Source organism: Xenopus tropicalis, chromosome 1, assembly GCF_000004195.4.
Source record: "Xenopus tropicalis strain Nigerian chromosome 1, UCB_Xtro_10.0, whole genome shotgun sequence".
In the NCBI taxonomy this organism is placed as follows: Eukaryota; Metazoa; Chordata; class Amphibia; order Anura; family Pipidae; genus Xenopus; species Xenopus tropicalis.
The window spans coordinates 16499184-16521773 of record NC_030677.2 but is presented as its reverse complement, the minus strand read 5'-3'; the positions used below and the strand labels follow the sequence as shown (position 1 = coordinate 16521773).

The window sequence follows — 22590 nt, the reverse complement described above, 5'->3', positions numbered from 1 at the left end:
GAGCTATCCCCCCTACCCCTGTATTCCCTCACTTGTACTGAGAGCTATCCCCCCTACCCCTGTATTCCCTCACTTGTACTGAGAGCTATCCCCCCTACCCCTGTATTCCCTCACTTGTACTGAGAGCTATCTCCCCTACCCCTGTATTCCCTCACTTGTACTGAGAGCTATCTCCCCTACCCCTGTATTCCCTCACTTGTACTGAGAGCTATCCCCCCTACCCCTGTATTCCCTCACTTGTACTGAGAGCTATCTCCCCTACCCCTGTATTCCCTCACTTGTACTGAGAGCTATCTCCCCTACCCCTGTATTCCCTCACTTGTACTGAGAGCTATCTCCCCTACCCCTGTATTCCCTCACTTGTACTGAGAGCTATCTCCCCTACCCCTGTATTCCCTCACTTGTACTGAGAGCTATCTCCCCTACCCCTGTATTCCCTCACTTGTACTGAGAGCTATCTCCCATAACCCTGTATTCCCTCACTTGTACTGAGAGCTATCCCCCCTACCCCTGTATTCCCTCACTTGTACTGAGAGCTATCTCCCCTACCCCTGTATTCCCTCACTTGTACTGAGAGCTATCTCCCCTACCCCTGTATTCCCTCACTTGTACTGAGAGCTATCTCCCCTACCCCTGTATTCCCTCACTTGTACTGAGAGCTATCCCCATACCCCTGTATTCCCTCACTTGTACTGAGAGCTATCTCCCCTACCCCTGTATTCCCTCACTTGTACTGAGAGCTATCTCCCCTACCCCTGTATTCCCTCACTTGTACTGAGAGCTATCTCCCCTACCCCTGTATTCCCTCACTTGTACTGAGAGCTATCTCCCCTACCCCTGTATTCCGTCACTTGTACTGAGAGCTATCCCCCCTACCCCTGTATTCCCTCACTTGTACTGAGAGCTATCTCCCCTACCCCTGTATTCCCTCACTTGTACTGAGAGCTATCTCCCATACCCCTGTATTCCCTCACTTGTACTGAGAGCTATCTCCCCTACCCCTGTATTCCCTCACTTGTACTGAGAGCTATCTCCCATAACCTTGTATTCCCTCACTTGTACTGAGAGCTATCTCCCATAACCCTGTATTCCCTCACTTGTACTGAGAGCTATCTCCCATAACCCTGTATTCCCTCACTTGTACTGAGAGCTATCTCCCATACCGCTGTATTCCCTCACTTGTACTGAGAGCTATCCCCCCTACCCCTGTATTCCCTCACTTGTACTGAGAGCTATCTCCCCTACCCCTGTATTCCCTCACTTGTACTGAGAGCTATCTCCCCTACCCCTGTATTCCCTCACTTGTACTGAGAGCTATCTCCCCTACCCCTGTATTCCCTCACTTGTACTGAGAGCTATCTCCCCTACCCCTGTATTCCCTCACTTGTACTGAGAGCTATCTCCCATAACCCTGTATTCCCTCACTTGTACTGAGAGCTATCTCCCCTACCCCTGTATTCCCTCACTTGTACTGAGAGCTATCTCCCCTACCCCTGTATTCCCTCACTTGTACTGAGAGCTATCTCCCCTACCCCTGTATTCCCTCACTTGTACTGAGAGCTATCTCCCATAACCCTGTATTCCCTCACTTGTACTGAGAGCTATCTCCCATAACCCTGTATTCCCTCACTTGTACTGAGAGCTATCTCCCCTACGCCTGTATTCCCTCACTTGTACTGAGAGCTATCTCCCCTACCCTTGTATTCCCTCACTTGTACTGAGAGCTATCTCCCATAACCCTGTATTCCCTCACTTGTACTGAGAGCTATCTCCCATAACCCTGTATTCCCTCACTTGTACTGAGAGCTATCTCCCCTACCCCTGTATTCCCTCACTTGTACTGAGAGCTATCCCCCCTACCCCTGTATTCCCTCACTTGTACTGAGAGCTATCCCCCCTACCCCTGTATTCCCTCACTTGTACTGAGAGCTATCTCCCCTACCCCTGTATTCCCTCACTTGTACTGTGAGCTATCCCCCCTACCCCTGTATTCCCTCACTTGTACTGAGAGCTATCTCCCATAACCCTGTATTCCCTCACTTGTACTGAGAGCTATCTCCCCTACCCCTGTATTCCCTCACTTGTACTGAGAGCTATCTCCCCTACCCCTGTATTCCCTCACTTGTACTGAGAGCTATCTCCCATAACCCTGTATTCCCTCACTTGTACTGAGAGCTATCTCCCATAACCCTGTATTCCCTCACTTGTACTGAGAGCTATCCCCCCTACCCCTGTATTCCCTCACTTGTACTGAGAGCTATCTCCCCTACCCCTGTATTCCCTCACTTGTACTGAGAGCTATCTCCCCTACCCCTGTATTCCCTCACTTGTACTGAGAGCTATCTCCCATAACCCTGTATTCCCTCACTTGTACTGAGAGCTATCTCCCATAACCCTGTATTCCCTCACTTGTACTGAGAGCTATCCCCCCTACCCCTGTATTCCCTCACTTGTACTGAGAGCTATCCCCCTACCCCTGTATTCCCTCACTTGTACTGAGAGCTATCCCTCATACCCCTGTATTCCCTCACTTGTACTGAGAGCTATCTCCCATAACCCTGTATTCCCTCACTTGTACTGAGAGCTATCTCCCATAACCCTGTATTCCCTCACTTGTACTGAGAGCTATCTCCCATAACCTTCCCTTGTACTGGGCTCCCCTACCCGTTCCCTCACTTGTACTGAGAGCTATCCCCCCTACCCCTGTATTCCCTCACTTGTACTGAGAGCTATCCCCCTACCCCTGTATTCCCTCACTTGTACTGAGAGCTATCCCTCATACCCCTGTATTCCCTCACTTGTACTGAGAGCTATCTCCCCTACCCCTGTATTCCCTCACTTGTACTGAGAGCTATCTCCCCTACCCCTGTATTCCCTCACTTGTACTGAGAGCTATCTCCCATACCCCTGTATTCCCTCACTTGTACTGAGAGCTATCCCCCCTACCCCTGTATTCCCTCACTTGTACTGAGAGCTATCCCCCCTACCCCTGTATTCCCTCACTTGTACTGAGAGCTATCTCCCCTACCCCTGTATTCCCTCACTTGTACTGAGAGCTATCCCCCCTACCCCTGTATTCCCTCACTTGTACTGAGAGCTATCCCCCCTACCCCTGTATTCCCTCACTTGTACTGAGTGCTATCTCCCCTACCCCTGTATTCCCTCACTTGTACTGAGAGCTATCTCCCCTACCCCTGTATTCCCTCACTTGTACTGAGAGCTATCTCCCATAACCCTGTATTCCCTCACTTGTACTGAGAGCTATCCCCCTTACCCCTGTATTCCCTAACTTGTACTGAGAGCTATCCCCCCTACCCCTGTATTCCCTCACTTGTACTGAGAGCTATCTCCCCTACCCCTGTATTCCCTCACTTGTACTGAGAGCTATCTCCCCTACCCCTGTATTCCCTCACTTGTACTGAGAGCTATCTCCCCTACCCCTGTATTCCCTCACTTGTACTGAGAGCTATCTCCCATACCCCTGTATTCCCTCACTTGTACTGAGAGCTATCTCCCATAACCCTGTATTCCCTCACTTGTACTGAGAGCTATCTCCCATACCCCTGTATTCCCTCACTTGTACTGAGAGCTATCTCCCCTACCCCTGTATTCCCTCACTTGTACTGAGAGCTATCCCCCTACCCCTGTATTCCCTCACTTGTACTGAGAGCTATCTCCCATACCCCTGTATTCCCTCACTTGTACTGAGAGCTATCCCCCCTACCCCTGTATTCCCTCACTTGTACTGAGTGCTATCTCCCCTACCCCTGTATTCCCTCACTTGTACTGAGAGCTATCTCCCCTACCCCTGTATTCCCTCACTTGTACTGAGAGCTATCCCCCCTACCCCTGTATTCCCTCACTTGTACTGAGAGCTATCCCCCCTACCCCTGTATTCCCTCACTTGTACTGAGAGCTATCTCCCCTACCCCTGTATTCCCTCACTTGTACTGAGAGCTATCTCCCATAACCCTGTATTCCCTCACTTGTACTGAGAGCTATCTCCCCTACCCCTGTATTCCCTCACTTGTACTGAGAGCTATCCCCACCTATCCCTTATAACCCCCCCTGTATTCCCTCACTTGTACTGAGAGCTATCTCCCCTACCCCTGTATTCCCTCACTTGTACTGAGAGCTATCCCCCTACCCCTGTATTCCCTCACTTGTACTGAGAGCTATCTCCCCTACCCCTGTATTCCCTCACTTGTACTGAGAGCTATCTCCCCTACCCTGTATTCCCTCACTTGTACTGAGAGCTATCCCCCTACCCCTGTATTCCCTCACTTGTACTGGAGAGCTATCTCCCCTACCCCTGTATTCCCTCACTTGTACTGAGAGCTATCTCCCCTACCCCTGTATTCCCTCACTTGTACTGAGAGCTATCTCCCCTACCCCTGTATTCCCTCACTTGTACTGAGAGCTATCTCCCATACCCTGTATTCCCTCACTTGTACTGAGAGCTATCTCCCTACCCCTGTATTCCCTCACTTGTACTGAGAGCTATCTCCCCTACCCCTGTATTCCCTCACTTGTACTGAGAGCTATCCCCCCTACCCTGTATTCCCTCACTTGTACTGAGAGCTATCTCCCATACCCCTGTATTCCCTCACTTGTACTGAGAGCTATCTCCCATACCCCTGTATTCCCTCACTTGTACTGAGAGCTTATCTCCCTCCCCTGTATTCCCTCACTTGTCTGAAGCTATCTCCCCCTCACTTGTACTGAGAGCTATCTCCCCTACCCCTGTATTCCCTCACTTGTACTGAGAGCTATCTCCCCTACCCCTGTATTCCCTCACTTGTACTGAGAGCTATCTCCCCTACCCCTGTATTCCCTCACTTGTACTGAGAGCTATCCCCCCTACCCCTGTATTCCCTCACTTGCACTGAGAGCTATCCCCCCTACCCCTGTATTCCCTCACTTGTACTGAGAGCTATCTCCCCTACCCCTGTATTCCCTCACTTGTACTGAGAGCTATCTCCCATAACCCTGTATTCCCTCACTTGTACTGAGAGCTATCTCCCCTACCCCTGTATTCCCTCACTTGTACTGAGAGCTATCTCCCCTACCCCTGTATTCCCTCACTTGTACTGAGAGCTATCTCCCATAACCCTGTATTCCCTCACTTGTACTGAGAGCTATCTCCCATACCCCTGTATTCCCTCACTTGCTAAGAATCCATCCAGCCCCTATATAAAGCTATATAATGTATCAGCCAGTACGACTGATTCGGGGAGGGAATTCCAGAACCTCACAGCTCTCACTGTAACAAATCCTTTCTGAATATTTAAATGGAACCTCCCTTCTTCTAAACGGAGTGGGTGCCCTCGTGTCCGTTGGAAGGACCTACTGGTAAATAAAACATTAGAGAGGTTATTATATGATCCCTTTATATATTTATACATAGTTATCATGTCACCTCTTAAGCGCCTCTTCTCCAGTGTAAACAGACCCAACTTGGCCAGTCTTTCTTCATAACTGAGACTTTCCATCCCCTTTACCAGCTTAGTTGCCCTTCTCTGGACCCTCTCTAACTCAGTAATGTCCCGTTTGAGCACTGGAGACCAAAACTGAACAGCATATTCTAGATGGGGCCTTACCAGCGCTCTGTAAAGGGGAAGAATAACCCCCTCCTCCCGTGAATCTATTCCCCTTTTAATACAGCTCAAAACCTTGTTTGCCCTTGCAGCTGCTGCCTGGCATTGCTTGCTACAGCCAAGTTTATTATCTACAAGGACTCCAAGCTCCTTTTCCATTATGGATTTGCCTAGTGCAGTCCCATTAAGGGTATACGGGGCTTGCATATTTTTACATCCCAGGTGCATGACCTTACATTTATCCACATTAAATCTCATCTGCCACTTAGCTGCCCAGATTGCCAGTTGGTCAAGATCCTGCTGCAGGGATGTCACATCCTGGATAGAACTGACTGGCCTGCAGAGTTTTGTGTCATCTGCAAACACTGATACATTACTCATAATACCCTCCCCTAAGTCATTTATGAACAAGTTAAACAAAAGTGGACCCAGTACAGAACCCTGAGGGACCCCACTGAGGACCTTATTCCAAGTAGAGAATGTGCCATTAACAACCACCCTCTGTACCCGATCCTGTAGCCAGTTTTCTATCCATGTGCAAACGGCTTCACTAAGACCAATAGACCTTAGCTTAGAAAGCAGTCGTTTGTGGGGAACGGTATCAAATGCTTTGGCAAAATCCAAATAGATTATATCTACTGCATCCCCACTGTCCAGCTTCTTACTTACCTCATCATAAAAAGCAATTAAATTGGTCTGACATGACCTGTCCTTCATAAAGCCATGCTGATTACTGCTCATAATGGCATTCTCCACTACATAATTTTGAATGTGATCCCTTAACAAGCCTTCAAATAACTTGCCCACCACGGATGTCAAACTTACAGGCCTATAATTGCCAGGCTGATATCTTACTCCCTTTTTAAATATAGGAGTGACATTCGCCTTCTTCCAATCACTAGGTACCATACCTGATGAAAGAGAGTCTGAGAATATCAGAAACAAGGGCCACTGCAATTCTGCCCCTAGCTCTCTCAGTACCCGAGGGTGTATTCCATCTGGCCCAGGTGCCTTGTTTACATTTATCGTGTGTAACCCTTTAAGCACCATATCCTGTGCCAACCACTGTGTAGTTGGAGCTGAGGCAACAGTGCAGCTATTGGGTGGGACTTGGCCCACTGGCTCCCCCTACTGTATACACAGAAGAAAAGAACTGGTTAAGTACATCTGCCTTTTCTGTATCCGCTGTAACCATATTGTTATTATAACTCAATGGGGCCACACCCTCAACCTGCATCTTTTTACTATTAATATACTTAAAAAACTTTTTGGGGTTAGTCTTGGCCTCAGCCGCGATGCGCTCCTCATTTTCTATCTGTTTTACAACACTTGTTATAGTGTTTATAATCATTAAACGCAGCTACTGTCCCCTCTGACTTATATTTCTTAATAGCTTTCCTTTTTTTCCCTATTAACTTCTTTACCTCAGAGTTAAGCCACATGGGGTGATTCTTAACACTTCTACTTTTTCTTATTAATGGAATGAATTGAGAACAGTAATGATTTAATATCATTTTAAATGACAACCATTTCTGCTCTGTGTTTTTATCAGAAAACATAATGCCCCAATCTATGCCCTGAAGCGCTGCCCTTAAGGAGCTAAAATTTGCCTTCCTAAAATTCATTGTCTTTGTTGCCCCCGTGTAAATTTGTTTCCTGCACCAAACATCAAATGAAATAACATTATGGTCACTATTACCCAGGGGTTCAACCACTTGCACATTTGCTATACGTTCTGGGTCATTAGAGATCACTAGATCTAGTATAGCATGGTTCCTGGTTGGCTCCTCAACAACCTGTGACATAAAGTTGTCGTGCAGCAAGTTTATAAACTTGTTCCCAGTTACTGTCCTGGCAGTACTATTGCCCCAGTCAATTTCAGGGTAATTAAAATCCCCCATTATTATCACTTGCCCCAAACTAGCAGCCTTTTCTATTTGCAACAGGAGCTGGGCCTCCTCCTCTTCGCTTACATTAGGGGGTCTATAGCATACCCCTACAATTAGTTTGGTAGATTCCTTACTATCTGTGAGAAGCTCAACCCATAAGGATTCAGCTCCCTCTGTTAACCCCATCATTTCCTCCTTAATATTTGCTTTTAATTCCTGCTTAATGAGCAGACACACTCCTCCTCCTTTTCTATTGCCCCTGTCCCTCCGAAACAATGTATACCCCCCAATATTAACAGCCCAGTCATGAGACTCATTCAACCAAGTTTCAGCAACTCCAATCACATCATATTTCCGCTCCAACGCCAGTACCTCCAGCTCTCCCATTTTACCAGTCAGACTCTTTGCATTGGTAAACATACATTTAATACTGGTTCCGGTGTGAGAATGACGTGTAAACAACTTATGGGCCTCCCTGCCATTATCAGTATCCCGAAGCAAGTCTCCTCCCCCATTTTCCCTTACTATGCCCACTACCTCATCTATCCTGTCTACCACAGAATTTCCCTCTGCACCCTCCCCCCCCACTCCTAGTTTAAAATCTCCTCCAAACCGCTAGCCATCTTTTCCCCCAAAGCAGCTGCCCCATCATCATTGAGGTGCAGCCCATCCCTGGCAAAGAGCTTGTAGCCGACTGAGAAATCAGCCCAGTTCTGGAGAAACCCAAAGCCCTCCTCCCTACACCAATCTCTCAGCCACGCATTAATCTCCCTAAGCTCCCGCTGCCTTCTTAATGTTGCTCGTGGCACAGGTAATATCTCTGAGAAAATTACCTTGGAAGTCCTCGCCCTCAACTTCGCACCTAGCTTTTTAAAATCGTTCTTGAGGACTTCCCCCCCTCCTCTAACTTTGTCATTGGTACCTATGTGTACCAAAACCGCCGGGTCTTCCCCAGCCCCTCCCAACAATCTGTCCACTCGTTCCACCACATGCCGAACCCTAGCACCAGGCAAGCAACACACAGTTCGGCATGTAGGGTCTTTGCGACAAATTACCCTATCCACCTTTCTAATAATTGAATCCCCTACAACTATAGCCTGCCTTCCCTTCCTAGCACTACTCCCCCCACCTGTATTAGAGGTGCCGGCTCCCAGGGTGCTCTGAGAGTCAGCCCGCTCCATACATGCTAGCTCAGAGCTGTCTTCCCCAGCATCTTCACCTAACGCGGCAAATCTGTTGGTTTGTACAAGCTGTGAACCAGCCCCCCTACCCTTGTGTCCCCTACTGCCCCTCTTAACAGAAGGCAATCAGTTATAAACAAAATGTTAAAATTTAACCAATCGAGAGCCTCGCCGTTCCACCCAACCGGATGAGCCAGTCTTGCTGCATAACTGAAAGTTACACTGGGCTAAGTCTCCGGGCCCCTGAGATACATTAGAGCCATTTTCTTTGCAGAATGCAGCATGGACTGTGCAAAAAGGTAGCAAAGACTCACAACTAGTCCCTTGAATACAGGCTATGAGCAAACTTAGGGGGCTGTTCCTGCTGAATTGTGCTTAGTACAGGGGAATCCCTATGTGCCATAGCTTTATGGTATCTCTCTGTACAGGCTATGAGCAAACTTAGGGGGCTGTTCCTGCTGAATTGTGCTTAGTACAGGGGAATCCCTATGTGCCATAGTTTTATGGTATCTCTCTGTACAGGCTATGAGCAAACTTAGGGGGCTGTTCCTGCTGAATTGTGCTTAGTACAGGGGAATCCCTATGCTGTGATCATTGGGGCCCCTCCAATATTTGTTGCTGGAGGACCCAGCTTTGTTTATTTACGCCTCTGCCTATGTATATATATATATGCTGAATCATTTTTTTCTAATTGGACATTTTTTTTGTTTTTTGTAGAGGCACATTCTGTGGCTTCTAAACTGGAACTGATTGGGTTACAAGGCTGAATCCCAGTTGAACTTTCCTCGCTTTGCCCAACCCCCCCTGCGTGTCTGTGAGTTCAGTAACCAACAAAGATCTGTAAGTTTCCTGTTCCGACACCCAGCGATGGCGGCTGCTGATCTGAGAGATGAGCTGAGCTGCTCCATCTGCCTGAATATCTATACGGACCCGGTAATGCTGCCCTGCGGCCATAACTACTGCCGGGGCTGTATTGGGGGGCTGCTGGATACCCAGGAGGGATCTGGGGGTTATTCCTGCCCTGAATGCAGAGCTGAGTTCCAGCAACGTCCTGCCCTGCAGCGCAACAGAACCCTGGGTAACATAGCGGAGCGATTCCTTCCTGCTCAGTCAGAACAGCAGGGGGCGCCAGGGATCTACTGCACTTACTGCATCCAGTCCCCTGTAGCTGCGACTAAATCCTGCCTGCACTGCGAGGCCTCCCTGTGTGATAACCACGTGCGCGTGCACAGCAAGTCAGCGGAGCACATCTTATGCCAACCCTCCGACTCTCTGCCCAACAGAAAGTGCTCTGCTCACAAGAGGCTCCTGGAGTATTACTGTATGGAGGATAATGCCTGTATCTGTGTCTCTTGCCATATAGTGGGGCACCATATTGGACACAAGGTGGCGCTGCTCAGTGAGGCTTCAGAGAGGAAGAAAGGGAAACTGAGAAACGCTCTAGAGAGACTGATCCTAAAGAGAGAGAGGGCTGAGAGAGATTCCCAGAGGCTGCAGGAGCGCAGGAGGGAAATGGAAGAGAAAGCAGCCAATGAGACGGAGCGAGTTACTGCCCTGTTCAGAGGCATCAGGGAACAGCTGGAAGCCCTGGAGGAGAGAGTCCTGAGTGAGATCTCCAGGCAAAGAGACAGTCTCTTACTCTGTTTCTCTGACCTGATCCAACAGCTGGAAATAAATAAGGAAGAGCTGTCCAGGGAGATCCATGACACTGAGGAGCTGTGCAACATGGCCGATCCCCTCACTGTCCTACAGGGGGCAGAGCTGGACGGAGACGCCTTCTGTGATGCTTGGGAGGCAGAGACTGAGGGAAGGGGGAGCGGGGGTAACAAGGACCCTACAATATGGGATTTGGATGAGGATCTGATCTCAGAGAAGTTACTGACAGGCTTAGCTGGGATTGTGAGGAGCATGAAGGCAGCCATTAGGCACACGGGGCAAGATACAAACCCCGAGGCAGAAGGTGCAGAGCTGAGTGCCCCAGTACCCCTGCCCCCTGCAGAGAGTAACGGCCCCGGGCATCTCTGTGACACCCCCGGGAGCTTGGCCCCACAGGCGGAAAGTGACCCACTGTATGGGCTGAAGGCCACAGACATGTCTATTGACATAAATACAATGAATAATCGTTTGCGTTTTATAGATAAAGGTGTACGTTGGTATCATACATTCGCGGATCACTTCCCCACATGTGAGAGGTTTCAGGATTACCCCCAGGCTCTCAGTATCCAAAGCTTCTCCTCAGGGCGGCACTACTGGGATGTGGAGTGTGGGAAAGATTCCCAGTTCAGAGGGTACTGTATAATAGGGGTAGCATATCCCAGCATGCAGCGGTACGGCCATGAGTCCAACATTGGGCGCAACAAGAAGTCAGTGGGTTTGTTCAGATGGGGCAGTAGATACTCGGTGATACATGATGGACAGAGGAAGAAATTACCTTACAGCCCTACCTCTAATAAAATCAGGGTCTCTTTGGACTATGATGGCGGCCGCCTGTCCTTTTATGAGCTGAGTGAGCCAATCAGGCACTTGCACACTGTGACTGCCACCTTCACTGAGCCGCTGCATGCTGCATTCTGGGTATGGGAGTCTTCCCTGACTATCAATGAGTAGGGAAACTGCCCAAGTGCCCGATATGTCTGTATGAAGCAGTCACAGTAAAATGATGGTGATGATGGATGTATAAGACTGGAATGTACTAATAGGAGGTGTGAATATTGCTCAACCCTGGTAACCCATAGCAACCAATCCGCAGGAAGCATTTATTTGCCTCCTGTCTGAAAGCAGATTGGTTGCTGTACATTACCAAACCTGGAGCAAGTAAATTAATATAAATAAATTAATAATAATGAATTCTAATAATAATAATTAGATTAACTCGTGATTATGCAATTACTTGTGTGTGAGTCCCCAGTGTGTGGGTGAGTTTGTCCCCAGTGTGTGGGTGAGTTTGTCCCCAGTGTGTGGGTGAGTTTGTCCCCAGTGTGTGGGTGAGTTTGTCCCCAGTGTGTGGGTGGGTGAGTCCCCAGTGTGTGGGTGGGTGAGTCCCCAGTGTGGTGGGGTGGGTGAGTCCCAGTGTGTGTGGGTGAGTCCCCAGTGTGTGGGTGAGTCCCCAGTGTGTGTGTGGGTGAGTCCCCAGTGTGTGGGTGAGTCCCCAGTGTGTGGGTGAGTTTGTCCCCAGTGTGTGGGTGAGTTTGTCCCCAGTGTGTGGGTGAGTTTGTCCCCAGTGTGTGGGTGAGTTTTGTCCCCAGTGTGTGGGTGAGTTTGTCCCCAGTGTGTGGGTGAGTTTGTCCCCAGTGTGTGGGTGAGTTTGTCCCAGTGTGTGGGTGAGTTTGTCCCCAGTGTGTGGGTGAGTTTGTCCCCAGTGTGTGGGTGAGTTTGTCCCCAGTGTGTGGGTGAGTTTGTCCCCAGTGTGTGGGTGAGTTTGTCCCCAGTGTGTGGGTGAGTTTGTCCCCAGTGTGTGGGTGGGTGAGTCCCCAGTGTGTGGGTGGGTGAGTCCCCAGTGTGTGGGTGGGTGAGTCCCCAGTGTGTGGGTGGGTGAGTCCCCAGTGTGTGGGTGGGTGAGTCCCCAGTGTGTGGGTGGGTGAGTCCCCAGTGTGTGGGTGGGTGAGTCCCCAGTGTGTGGGTGGGTGAGTCCCCAGTGTGTGGGTGGGTGAGTCCCCAGTGTGTGGGTGAGTTTGTCCCCAGTGTGTGGGTGAGTTTGTCCCCAGTGTGTGGGTGAGTCCCCAGTGTGTGGGTGGGTGAGTCCCCAGTGTGTGGGTGGGTGAGTCCCCAGTGTGTGGGTGGGTGAGTCCCCAGTGTGTGGGTGGGTGAGTCCCCAGTGTGTGGGTGAGTTTGTCCCCAGTGTGTGGGTGAGTTTGTCCCCAGTGTGTGGGTGAGTTTGTCCCCAGTGTGAGTCCAGGTGTTTCTCGAGTGCCTGCTACGTGGGTGCAACTGCCTATTCCAAAAGGAGAGGTACTTTGGGGGAGGTAGCGCTACCTGGGGCAACTAAAGAGCTCTGGGGAAGGGACTTTGCCAGAGACTGAACTGAGCAAATCTGTTTTGTCCATCTGGAGGGGAGTGGGGGAGTGGGGGACCGGTTAGAGAAAGTGCCAGGGGTTGATAGGCCACATGGGTTCCCCGGGGCAGGATTTCTGCTTGTAACAAATACTGTTCATGCTTCACTTATCTTTATATAAAGTTAATCTTTGCTTCTGCAAACCTGTGTGTGTGATTTATTTTCTTGGTGGAATTTCCCTGAGGTGTCCCTCAGTGGCCACTAGGTGGAGACACTGCGCTGTCAATTCCAATTCCCAGTATCTTTCATGCATGGGGGACCAGGCTACTGGATTCCAAGTACAGGTATATCTCCAAGAAAAGAGAGTGTGATCCTGTTCTAAGGCTGTGTGCCATAAAGGGTTACAGGTACCTGAAGTAAGAGATTGCTATTGATATCCAAGGGAACCTAATAAGGTGGAATCTAGAGATCCCAGGCGGGGAGAGTACTGCCCCAGCAGTTAGTTATTGTATTATGTTTTATAGCTTATATGCATAGAAATTGTTTTGCTGCCACCTAATGGCCAATTATATATTGCAACATGTTTATTTGCTGTAAACCCTCCCATTCCCTTCCTTATGCACTGAATCCTATTTTCGAACCCGAATCCTTTGTATAATATTTGGGTAAATCCGAATCCTAATTTGCATATGTATATTAGGGTACAGAAGGGTTAAAGATAAAAAGTTTCAACTTACACATTAACGTGACAAAAAGTCACGTGATTTTAAGGAGTCTTATTTGGTTTAGCCAGGAGCATGGATTTGGCCGAATCCTGCTGATAAAGGCAGAATCTTGGGAGAATACTGAACCAAATCCTGGATGTGGCCGGACCCGACACTTCCAGCGCTCCCGCACCCAATGGTGTTCCTCCCCGATGCGTTACATTTACACACGCTCAGGGGAGGATGTCGGGTGGGGGTAGGGAGGCTCAGAGGGGGGTTAGGGGTGCAGCCGGGGCCCCCTAGGGGTTCAGGGGCGTGGCCAGCCCAGGTGGGCCCCCCAGTCCAACCCTGATTTGGTGCATCGCTAGAAATAATTCCAACATTTGTTTATTCGTGGATTCAAAGTGTCAGGTGAGTTCTGCCATCAAGTTCAACCCATCCAAGTAAACCCAGCACCCACAACCCACACCTACCAATCTATACACTCACATACATAAACTATATATACAAACACTAGTACTAACTGTAGGTATTAGTATCACAATAGCCTTGGATATTCAACAACTCATCCAGGCCCCTCTTATAGGCACTAACAGAGTCTGCCATTACCCCATCACTAGGAAGGGCATTCCCCAACCTCACTGCCCTCACCGTGAGGAACCCCCTACCCAACATCCCCCGGCAGGGCATTCCCCAACCCCCTCACTGCCCTCCCCGTGAGGAACCCCCTACCCAACATCCCCCGGCAGGGCATTCCCCAACCCCCTCACTGCCCTCCCCGTGAGGAACCCCCTACCCAACATCCCCCGGCAGGGCATTCCCCAACCCCCTCACTGCCCTCACTGTGAGGAACCCCCTACCCAACATCCCCCGGCAGGGCATTCCCCAACCCCCTCACTGCCCTCACTGTGAGGAACCCCCTACCCAACATCCCCCGGCAGGGCATTCCCCAACCCCCTCACTGCCCTCGCCGTGAGGAACCCCCTACCCAACATCCCCCGGCAGGGCATTCCCCAACCCCCTCACTGCCCTCCCCGTGAGGAACCCCCTACCCAACATCCCCCGGCAGGGCATTCCCCAACCCCCTCACTGCCCTCACCGTGAGGAACCCCCTACCCAACATCCCCCGGCAGGGCATTCCCCAACCCCCTCACTGCCCTCCCCGTGAGGAACCCCCTACCCAACATCCCCCGGCAGGGCATTCCCCAACCCCCTCACTGCCCTCCCCGTGAGGAACCCCCTACCCAACATCCCCCGGCAGGGCATTCCCCAACCCCCTCACTGCCCTCCCCGTGAGGAACCCCCTACCCAACATCCCCCGGCAGGGCATTCCCCAACCCCCTCACTGCCCTCCCCGTGAGGAACCCCCTACCCAACATCCCCCGGCAGGGCATTCCCCAACCCCCTCACTGCCCTCACCGTAAGGAACCCCCTACCCAACATCCCCCGGCAGGGCATTCCCCAACCCCCTCACTGCCCTCACCGTGAGGAACCCCCTACCCAACATCCCCCGGCAGGGCATTCCCCAACCCCCTCACTGCCCTCACCGTGAGGAACCCCTACCCAACATCCCCCGGCAGGGCATTCCCCAACCCCCTCACTGCCCTCACTGTGAGGAACCCCCTACCCAACATCCCCCGACAGGGCATTCCCCAACCCCCTCACTGCCCTCCCCGTGAGGAACCCCCTACCCAACATCCCCCGGCATCTTTCCGTAATTTGGATCTCCATACCTGCTAAAAATCATTTAAATATGGAATAAACCCAACAGGATTGGTTTGCCTCAAATAAGGATTAAATATGTCTAATTACCATTTTATTACTACAGAAATAAAGGAAATCATTTTTAAAAATTAGAATTATTTGCTTATAATAGAGTCTGGGAGACGGCCTTTCCATAATTCGGAACTTTCTGGATAACGGGTTTCCAGATAAGGGATCCCATACCTGTATATTATATTGTTATGGATGTAACTCTGACACGTAGGAAACAGATCACTGCAGGGTTAAATCCATGTATATTATTTGCTACATACTGCCAGTAATTATAGGAGAGCGGATTTCATATATTGAGTCAGTATGAGCTATTTATATAAAGTACCTGCCCCTGCAGGCTGCCCCAGGCTACCCCAGGCTGCCCCAGGTTACCCCAGGCTGCCCCAGGCTGCCCCAGGTTACCCCAGGCTACCCCAGACCTACGGAGTCACATCTTCTTGCTTGACCACCAGATCAAAGTGGGAAACCCCGTTCCAGGTTCCAGAGACAGTGGCTTCGTAGCCAAAGAGGGTTCGGACTGTAGCCCGGTAGGGGATATTGATTTCTGCCTTTCTGATCGTTGCCTCCAGGCGCACAGCTTTGCCTCCTTCTACCTCCACCTCTGTAGCTGCAGAGAAGGAAACCTGTAGAAAATCAGATAAGAAATCTAAGGTGGAGCAACTAGGATTAGTAGCCACATAGTAGTTACTACGTTGCCCACACATATGTTATACAATAGCAGTACAAGGTATCACAGGGACATGGTTGCACCCTGAAAATTACGAATACTCTCCTTACACAGGGGCCCTCCTGATCTAGGGGTGCTCTAGGTGTGTCCTGCTCTTGGTGCCACACACTAATGGGTGCCATGACAATGGTTCAGAAGGATTTTCGCTAGCCCTGATCATGTGACTGTAGTACTAAACTGATGGAGTGTCCATTGGAATGGCGGCCTCGCTAACTCCTCATTGGGGCAGAAGCTGCTCAGCTAGATGGACTATCTTTGACTCGCACCCTCTAAGACAAGCTCTGCAGAATCTCCCCTATTACTAGTTGGAATAGTCGAAATGTATATGTTCCCATAAGGCAGGTTTCCTCAGGTCTTTGCTTCATGGATTATCTCCAAAAATCAGCCAAAGAGGCCAAGGGCAACTCCTCCCTAGCTTTTATCCGCTTCATAGGGCAATCCGCTACCCTTAACTGACACCGGGGGTCAGACTGGAGGGGGTGCGGGTCCCACTGGGGTTACTGCCTCAGGGGCCCCTGCACCCCCCAATGGGCCCCCACCGTGGCCTTCACACCCCACCCCCCACAGGTGCTCCCACCACCCTGCCTGATTTTAACTTTGTAATGCCCACTTATTGGTCAAAACGCGTAGGGCAAATCCATGCATTAATTTTGTGACTAAATAAACTTTTTTCTAACAGTGTACATTCCTCCCCATGTTCCATAGTGCCCCCCCACCCGTCCGACCCCCTCCCCCAGGCACGTGTAAATTAAACTTACCTTCAGTGCGTTGGGGGGAGGGAGACCGGCAGCTCAGGGGAGCACCCTGCAGGAATTGGGTATGGGCTGCTGGGGGGCCCACCGGGTTTTTTCCCAGCCCAGTCTGACCCTGTAGGGGGACCACCCCTGCTACAACCATCCACACTAAAGGCATTCTCTATACCAGGGTCCCCAACCTTTTTGTACCCTTGAGTCACATTCAAATGTATAAAGAGCCGCAAACATGCAAATGATTTCTTGGGGTGCCAAATATGGGTTGTGATTGGCTATTGGTAGCCCCTATGTGGATTAATAGCCTACAGGAGGTTCTGTTTGGCAATATGCAATGTTTTATGTAACTCAAGTCAGGAATTCAAAAATAAGCACCTGCTTTGGGGGCACTGGGAGCAACATCCAAGGGGTTGTAGCAATAGAAAAAAATATGATTGGCAGGGTAGAGAAGGGGGACGGAAGCAAAATATGGATGTCTGAGCAGTGTGGGACTCCTGAGGACCACCACAAGGCCCCCCATATACATGTTCTAGTCTGCAGACCAAGAGGGGGTATTGGCAGAATCAGCCAATCACCTGAAGGATTCAACCTGGTGCCATGGATGTCTTTGTACTATTTGCTTACAATGTAACTTACCCCTCACTAAGGCAAAGTAGAAATAAATCCATAAACATTTGCCCAATGCACGGAATGGGGCGGAGAAGCAGCATAAAACCATAAATGGCTCATATATTTCATGTCTTGTTCGCTTTATGGCTTCCCGCACCAAGTTTTATATCTCCATTCATACCAAGGGGCACTCACTTCTTAACACGGGTGGGTTCAAATTGCAGTAAGTAAATGCTTAGCTGGTACTTTTAGCTTTTAGACTTATTTATTAACCAGGTGCAATGAGGAAAATGCAAAATTGGGTGTCAGTGACCCGGGCAACCAAACAACACACACAGTTAGGGTTCTATATTATCGTTTTTTTATTATTACTTACCTTCCTTATCAGACCCTGAGTTCAGACCCTTTCCCATATATTTTAGGATTAATTACCTAGTACTGCCTCCCTGGGGTTTCATTTAATATGAACGGGGCAGGGTGCAAAGAGCAAAAATGGATGCAAAGCGCATTTCGCTCAATGTATGAAGCTCCTACCTCTCTCTCATTGGTGCTGCTGAATTTCCAGTTGTGCGTTGTGCTTCTGTTCAGAGACACCTTGGTCTCTGTGTCACCTATGAACGGAATCCCGGCTGTAAATGTCATTTCAGCACCAACTGCAACAGTGAATCCATGCTCGTGGGTAAATTCACTCACTTCCTTTATGGTTTTATTGAATCTGCCAACATTATACAAACACAGACACATCAAACTGATTGGGGCTCATTTACATCCACAGTTGCCATTTCTACAATTTCCCAGCAGTCAGTTGCACATAAACCCACTTTCATTAAAGGTACGGTATGGGACCCATTATCCAGAATGCTCGAGACCAAGGGTATTCGGATAAGGGGTCTTTCTGTAATTTGGATCTCCATACCTTAAGTCTACTAAAAAATCAATAAAACATTAATTAAACCCAATAGGATTGTTCTGCCCCCAATAAGGGGTAATTATATCTTAGTTGGGATCAAGTACAGGTACTGTTTTATTATTACAGAGAAAAGGGAATCATTTAACCATTAAATAAACCCAATAGGGCTGTTCTGCCCCAATAAGGGGTAATTATATCTTAGTTGGGACCAACTACAGGTTCTTTTTTATTATTACAGAGCAATCTTAATTATTTGATTAAAATGGAGTCTATGGGAGATGGGCTTTCCGTAAGTCAGAGCTTTCTGGATATCGGGTTTCCTGATAAGGGATCTCATACCTGTACTTGCGTCAAAATGTGCTGGTTGCACTTCTCAACAAACAATCTCTTCAGTACGGAGGGAAGGGGACAATAGGATAGAACAGAAAGAGAGTAAGTGAGTGAAAGCTTAGGGTAACGTTACTCGTTCCCAATAATATTTCTTTATGGGACTTCTGTAGGGTGATGCTGGTAAGTGGCCCAATTCCATCAACCTATTTGCCGAGTACTTACGAGAATGTGGACTTTAATGGTGTGGTGCTCCTTGCGTTATTGTAGACTTGCTTCTCCACCACCTCGATGCTCTGGGAAAGGGTTTTGGCGGAATCAATAAGGAAGTCAAAGCCCAAAATACTCTTAATAGTTTTATCCCTTGTGAAGTTGGTGAAGTGAAACTGATGATAGTGGCACCCCAACTTTTCAGCCTTATCCACATATCGACTCCCTCTGTTGGCCGGAGGCAGCCCTCTGTAAATGTATCCGTTACTATTCTCTACGCACCATAGGTACCCATCGGGGGTAAAACGTATAAAATGGGTATAATCTTTCCAGCTTCCCTGGCCGACTATTGAACTTGTGCCAAGCCAATCATCAGACGCGCTGGTTGGAGGGCTTCTTTTGCGAAGGTCGCCCGAGGGAGTCACCACATACAACATTCCCTCTGGATCGAAAAAATAAGCAGAAAAATCGTTCCATATGCGATCGCCAATCTTTGTAGCTTGTTCGTAACCCCAGGAGATATTTTCATTATTTGGCGCCGGGCCCTTGTATAAATGGCCGCTCTTTGTGACTGCATATAGATCCCCGTTTGGGTGGAACAACAGAAATTTATATTGATCCCATTCGCCTTTCCCTACTTGTCTGTCTGGGGATATCCAGCTTTTGCCCTGCTCAGATGGCATAGACCCCTGGTAGAGATTGGAACCCGAGATGACGTACATATCCCCGCCTGGGTGAAAGGCAACATGGTCGGCATGGCTGAGCTTTCCTGCAGTAATGGCTCGGTCATAGTAGGAATCCAAATAGTTTTTTGGCGGTCTCCCAATTCTGACGGTGCCATCATCAGAGACTGTAAACAAAACGATTCCTAAAATTCAAAACAAACATGATTAGCTGTACATTAATTAATTACCCCACCTACAGCAGCCTGCCCTTTCATACTTATATAATTACTTATATTATATATTACTGGATCAGTTGCGGTAGCAGGTAAACTGGTTACATTCTCCATAAAGCAGGGCAGGACTGCTGCTTACAATGGGGGGATCAGATAGGATCTGTGCCACTGTGACAGAATGCTCTGTTATACAGATAGCTAGAATCTCAGCCATAAAGCAGGGCAGGACTGCTGCTTACAATGGGGGGATCAGATAGGATCTGTGCCACTGTGACAGAATGCTCTGTTATACAGATAGCTAGAATCTCAGCCATAAAGCAGGGCAGGACTGCTGCTTACAATGGGGGGATCAGATAGGATCTGTGCCACTGTGACAGAATGCTCTGTTATACAGATAGCTAGAATCTCAGCCATAAAGCAGGGCAGGACTGCTGCTTACAATGGGGATCAGATAGGATCTGTGCCACTGTGACAGAATGCTCTGTTATACATATAGCTAGAATCTCAGCCATAAAGCAGGGCAGGACTGCTGCTTACAATGGGGGGGATCAGATAGGATCTGTGCCACTGTGACAGAATGCTCTGTTATACAGATAGCTAGAATCTCAGCCATAAAGCAGGGCAGGACTGCTGCTTACAATGGGGGGATCAGATAGGATCTGTGCCACTGTGACAGAATGCTCTGTTATACAGATAGCTAGAATCTCAGCCATAAAGCAGGGCAGGACTGCTGCTTACAATGGGGGGGATCAGATAGGATCTGTGCCACTGTGACAGAATGCTCTGTTATACAGATAGCTAGAATCTCAGCCATAAAGCAGGGCAGGACTGCTGCTTACAATGGGGGGGGGGGGGGGGGGGATCAGATAGGATCTGTGCCACTGTGACAGAATGCTCTGTTATACAGATAGCTAGAATCTCAGCCATAAAGCAGGGCAGGACTGCTGCTTACAATGGGGGGGGATCAGATAGGATCTGATGACTTGATTCAGAGTATCTAACCTGAGACATCATCTTGCTGCTCTCCCTGATTGGCCTCCTTGGGTTTAGCCTGTGATGAGGTTGTTAAGCGCTGCTCCATCTCCAGTTTCAGTTCACACACACACACACTGTGCCACTTTCTTTACCTTTTATATGTGAACTTGAGACTTACTGTAAGTTTATTGCCCCATAACATTTAAAGATTAACATACAGACAGTGGAAGTGAATGGCTTTCAATCACCCCCCCCATATACCCTGAAACTGCTTCTATTTCCCTTTCCGTATGGCCCGAGTGGCAAACAGGCCCTTCCCCTACAGGGAGACACAAGGGCAGGTTAGAGGCGCTGAGACACAACAGGAGAGTCATGGGCAGATGCCTGGGCTCCTATGGGCTTCGCTGCACACAGATCTGGGGCCTTTACTCTATATTCGCATTACTCTGGGGCAGTTATATCTCTATGCAGGTTATTCAGATCTCGCTGGGCCCCAGCCACATCGCTACCAACACACAAAATAATATCTGATGTACATGTGTATAAATATGTTCCTTTGGGGCCTGCAGTATGGCCATACATGGGGGGATCTGATTGTATGGGGGGATCTGATTGTATGGGGAGATCTGATTGTATGGGGGGATCTGATTGTATGGGGAGATCTGATTGTATGGGGGGGATCTGATTGTATGGGGGGGGATCTGATTGTATGGGGGGATCTGATTGTATGGGGGAGATCTGATTGTATGGGGGGATCTGATTGTATGGGGAGATCAGATTGTATGGGGGGGATCTGATTGTATGGGGGGGATCTGATTGTATGGGGGGATCTGATTGTATGGGGGGATCTGATTGTATGGGGGGGATCTGATTGTATGGGGGGGATCTGATTGTATGGGGAGATCTGATTGTATGGGGGGATCTGATTGTATGGGGGGGTCTGATTGTATGGGGGGATCTGATTGTATGGGAGATCTGATTGTATGGGGGGATCTGATTGGGAAGCAGATCTTTCTGACCGGTGGGGCCCCTGCAGCCCAGTACAGAGTATCCCCAAAGCCCCATCTGTGACTCCCAGGTTTTATTCCTCCCAGGTTTGGCCCCACACAGCTTGTGTACAACACACAATACCCAGGCACCACACACGATACCCAGGTACCACACACAATACCCAGGTACCACACACGATACCCAGGTACCACACACAGTACCCAGGTACAACACACAATACCCAGGTACCACACACACACACACCTATAGGCTGCAGGGGGCTACCAACCGGCACCGGGGGCACCTATAGGCTGCAGGGGGCTACCAACCGGCACCGGGGGCACCTATAGGCTGCAGGGGGCTACCAACCGGCACCGGGGGCACCTATAGGCTGCACTGGGCTACCAACCGGCCCCAGGGGGCACCTATAGGCTCCACTGGGCTACCAACCGGCACCGGGGGCACCTATAGGCTGCAGGGGGCTACCAACCGGCACCGGGGGCACCTATAGGCTGCACTGGGCTACCAACCGGCCCCAGGGGGCACCTATAGGCTCCACTGGGCTACCAACCGGCACCGGGGGCACCTATAGGCTCCACTGGGCTACCAACCGGCCCCAGGGGGCACCTATAGGCTCCACTGGGCTACCAACCGGCCCAAGGGGGCACCTATAGGCTCCACTGGGCTACTAACCGGCACCGGGGGCACCTATAGGCTGCAGGGGGCTACCAACCGGCACCGGGGGCACCTATAGGCTGCATGGGCTACCAACCGGCACCGGGGGCACCTATAGGCTGCAGGGGGCTACCAACCGGCACCGGGCACCTATAGGCTGCATGGGCTACCAACCGGCACCCGGGGCACCTATAGGCTCCACTGGGCTACCAACCGGCACCGGGGCACCTATAGGCTGCACTGGGCTACCAACCGGCACCGGGGGCACCTATAGGCTCCACTGGGCTACCAACCGGCACCGGGGGCACCTATAGGCTGCAGGGGGCTACCAACCGGCACCGGGGCACCTATAGGCTGCAGGGGCTACCAACCGGCACCGGGG

General features: G+C 49.9%; 2 protein-coding genes across 2 annotated transcripts; one reads left to right on the top strand and one right to left on the bottom strand.

Annotated features, from left to right (window-relative positions):
• The first annotated feature begins 9388 nt into the window (after window positions 1–9388).
• mid1l2 (E3 ubiquitin-protein ligase Midline-1-like) lies at window positions 9389–11635 on the top strand. The gene has a single exon (XM_018094943.2). The coding sequence runs from the start codon at window positions 9535–9537 to the stop codon at window positions 11272–11274; it is 1740 nt and encodes a 579-aa protein (XP_017950432.2). The 5' UTR covers window positions 9389–9534; the 3' UTR covers window positions 11275–11635.
• Window positions 11636–15150: 3515 nt separating this feature from the next.
• LOC116406512 lies at window positions 15151–20727 on the bottom strand. The gene is made up of 4 exons (XM_031895281.1): window positions 20571–20727; window positions 18686–19538; window positions 17758–17938; window positions 15151–15761 (listed from the first exon to the last, which is right to left on the bottom strand). The coding sequence occupies exons 1-4, from the start codon at window positions 20647–20649 to the stop codon at window positions 15558–15560; spliced, it is 1317 nt and encodes a 438-aa protein (XP_031751141.1). The 5' UTR covers window positions 20650–20727; the 3' UTR covers window positions 15151–15557.
• Window positions 20728–22590: the final 1863 nt, after the last annotated feature.

Bases quoted from the DNA above. Each gene is read 5' to 3' on its own strand.
- mid1l2 (XM_018094943.2), top strand. From the start codon at position 9,535: ATGGCGGCTGCTGATCTGAGAGATGAGCTGAGCTGCTCCATCTGCCTG.
- LOC116406512 (XM_031895281.1), bottom strand. From the start codon at position 20,649: ATGGAGCAGCGCTTAACAACCTCATCACAGGCTAAACCCAAGGAGGCC. The intron at 17,939-18,685 runs GTAAGTACTCGG...TAATGTTGGCAG, and splicing joins CCATTAAAGTCCACATTCTC to ATTCAATAAAACCATAAAGG. The intron at 15,762-17,757 runs GTAGGAGCTTCA...GATTTTCTACAG, and splicing joins GCAGCACCAATGAGAGAGAG to GTTTCCTTCTCTGCAGCTAC.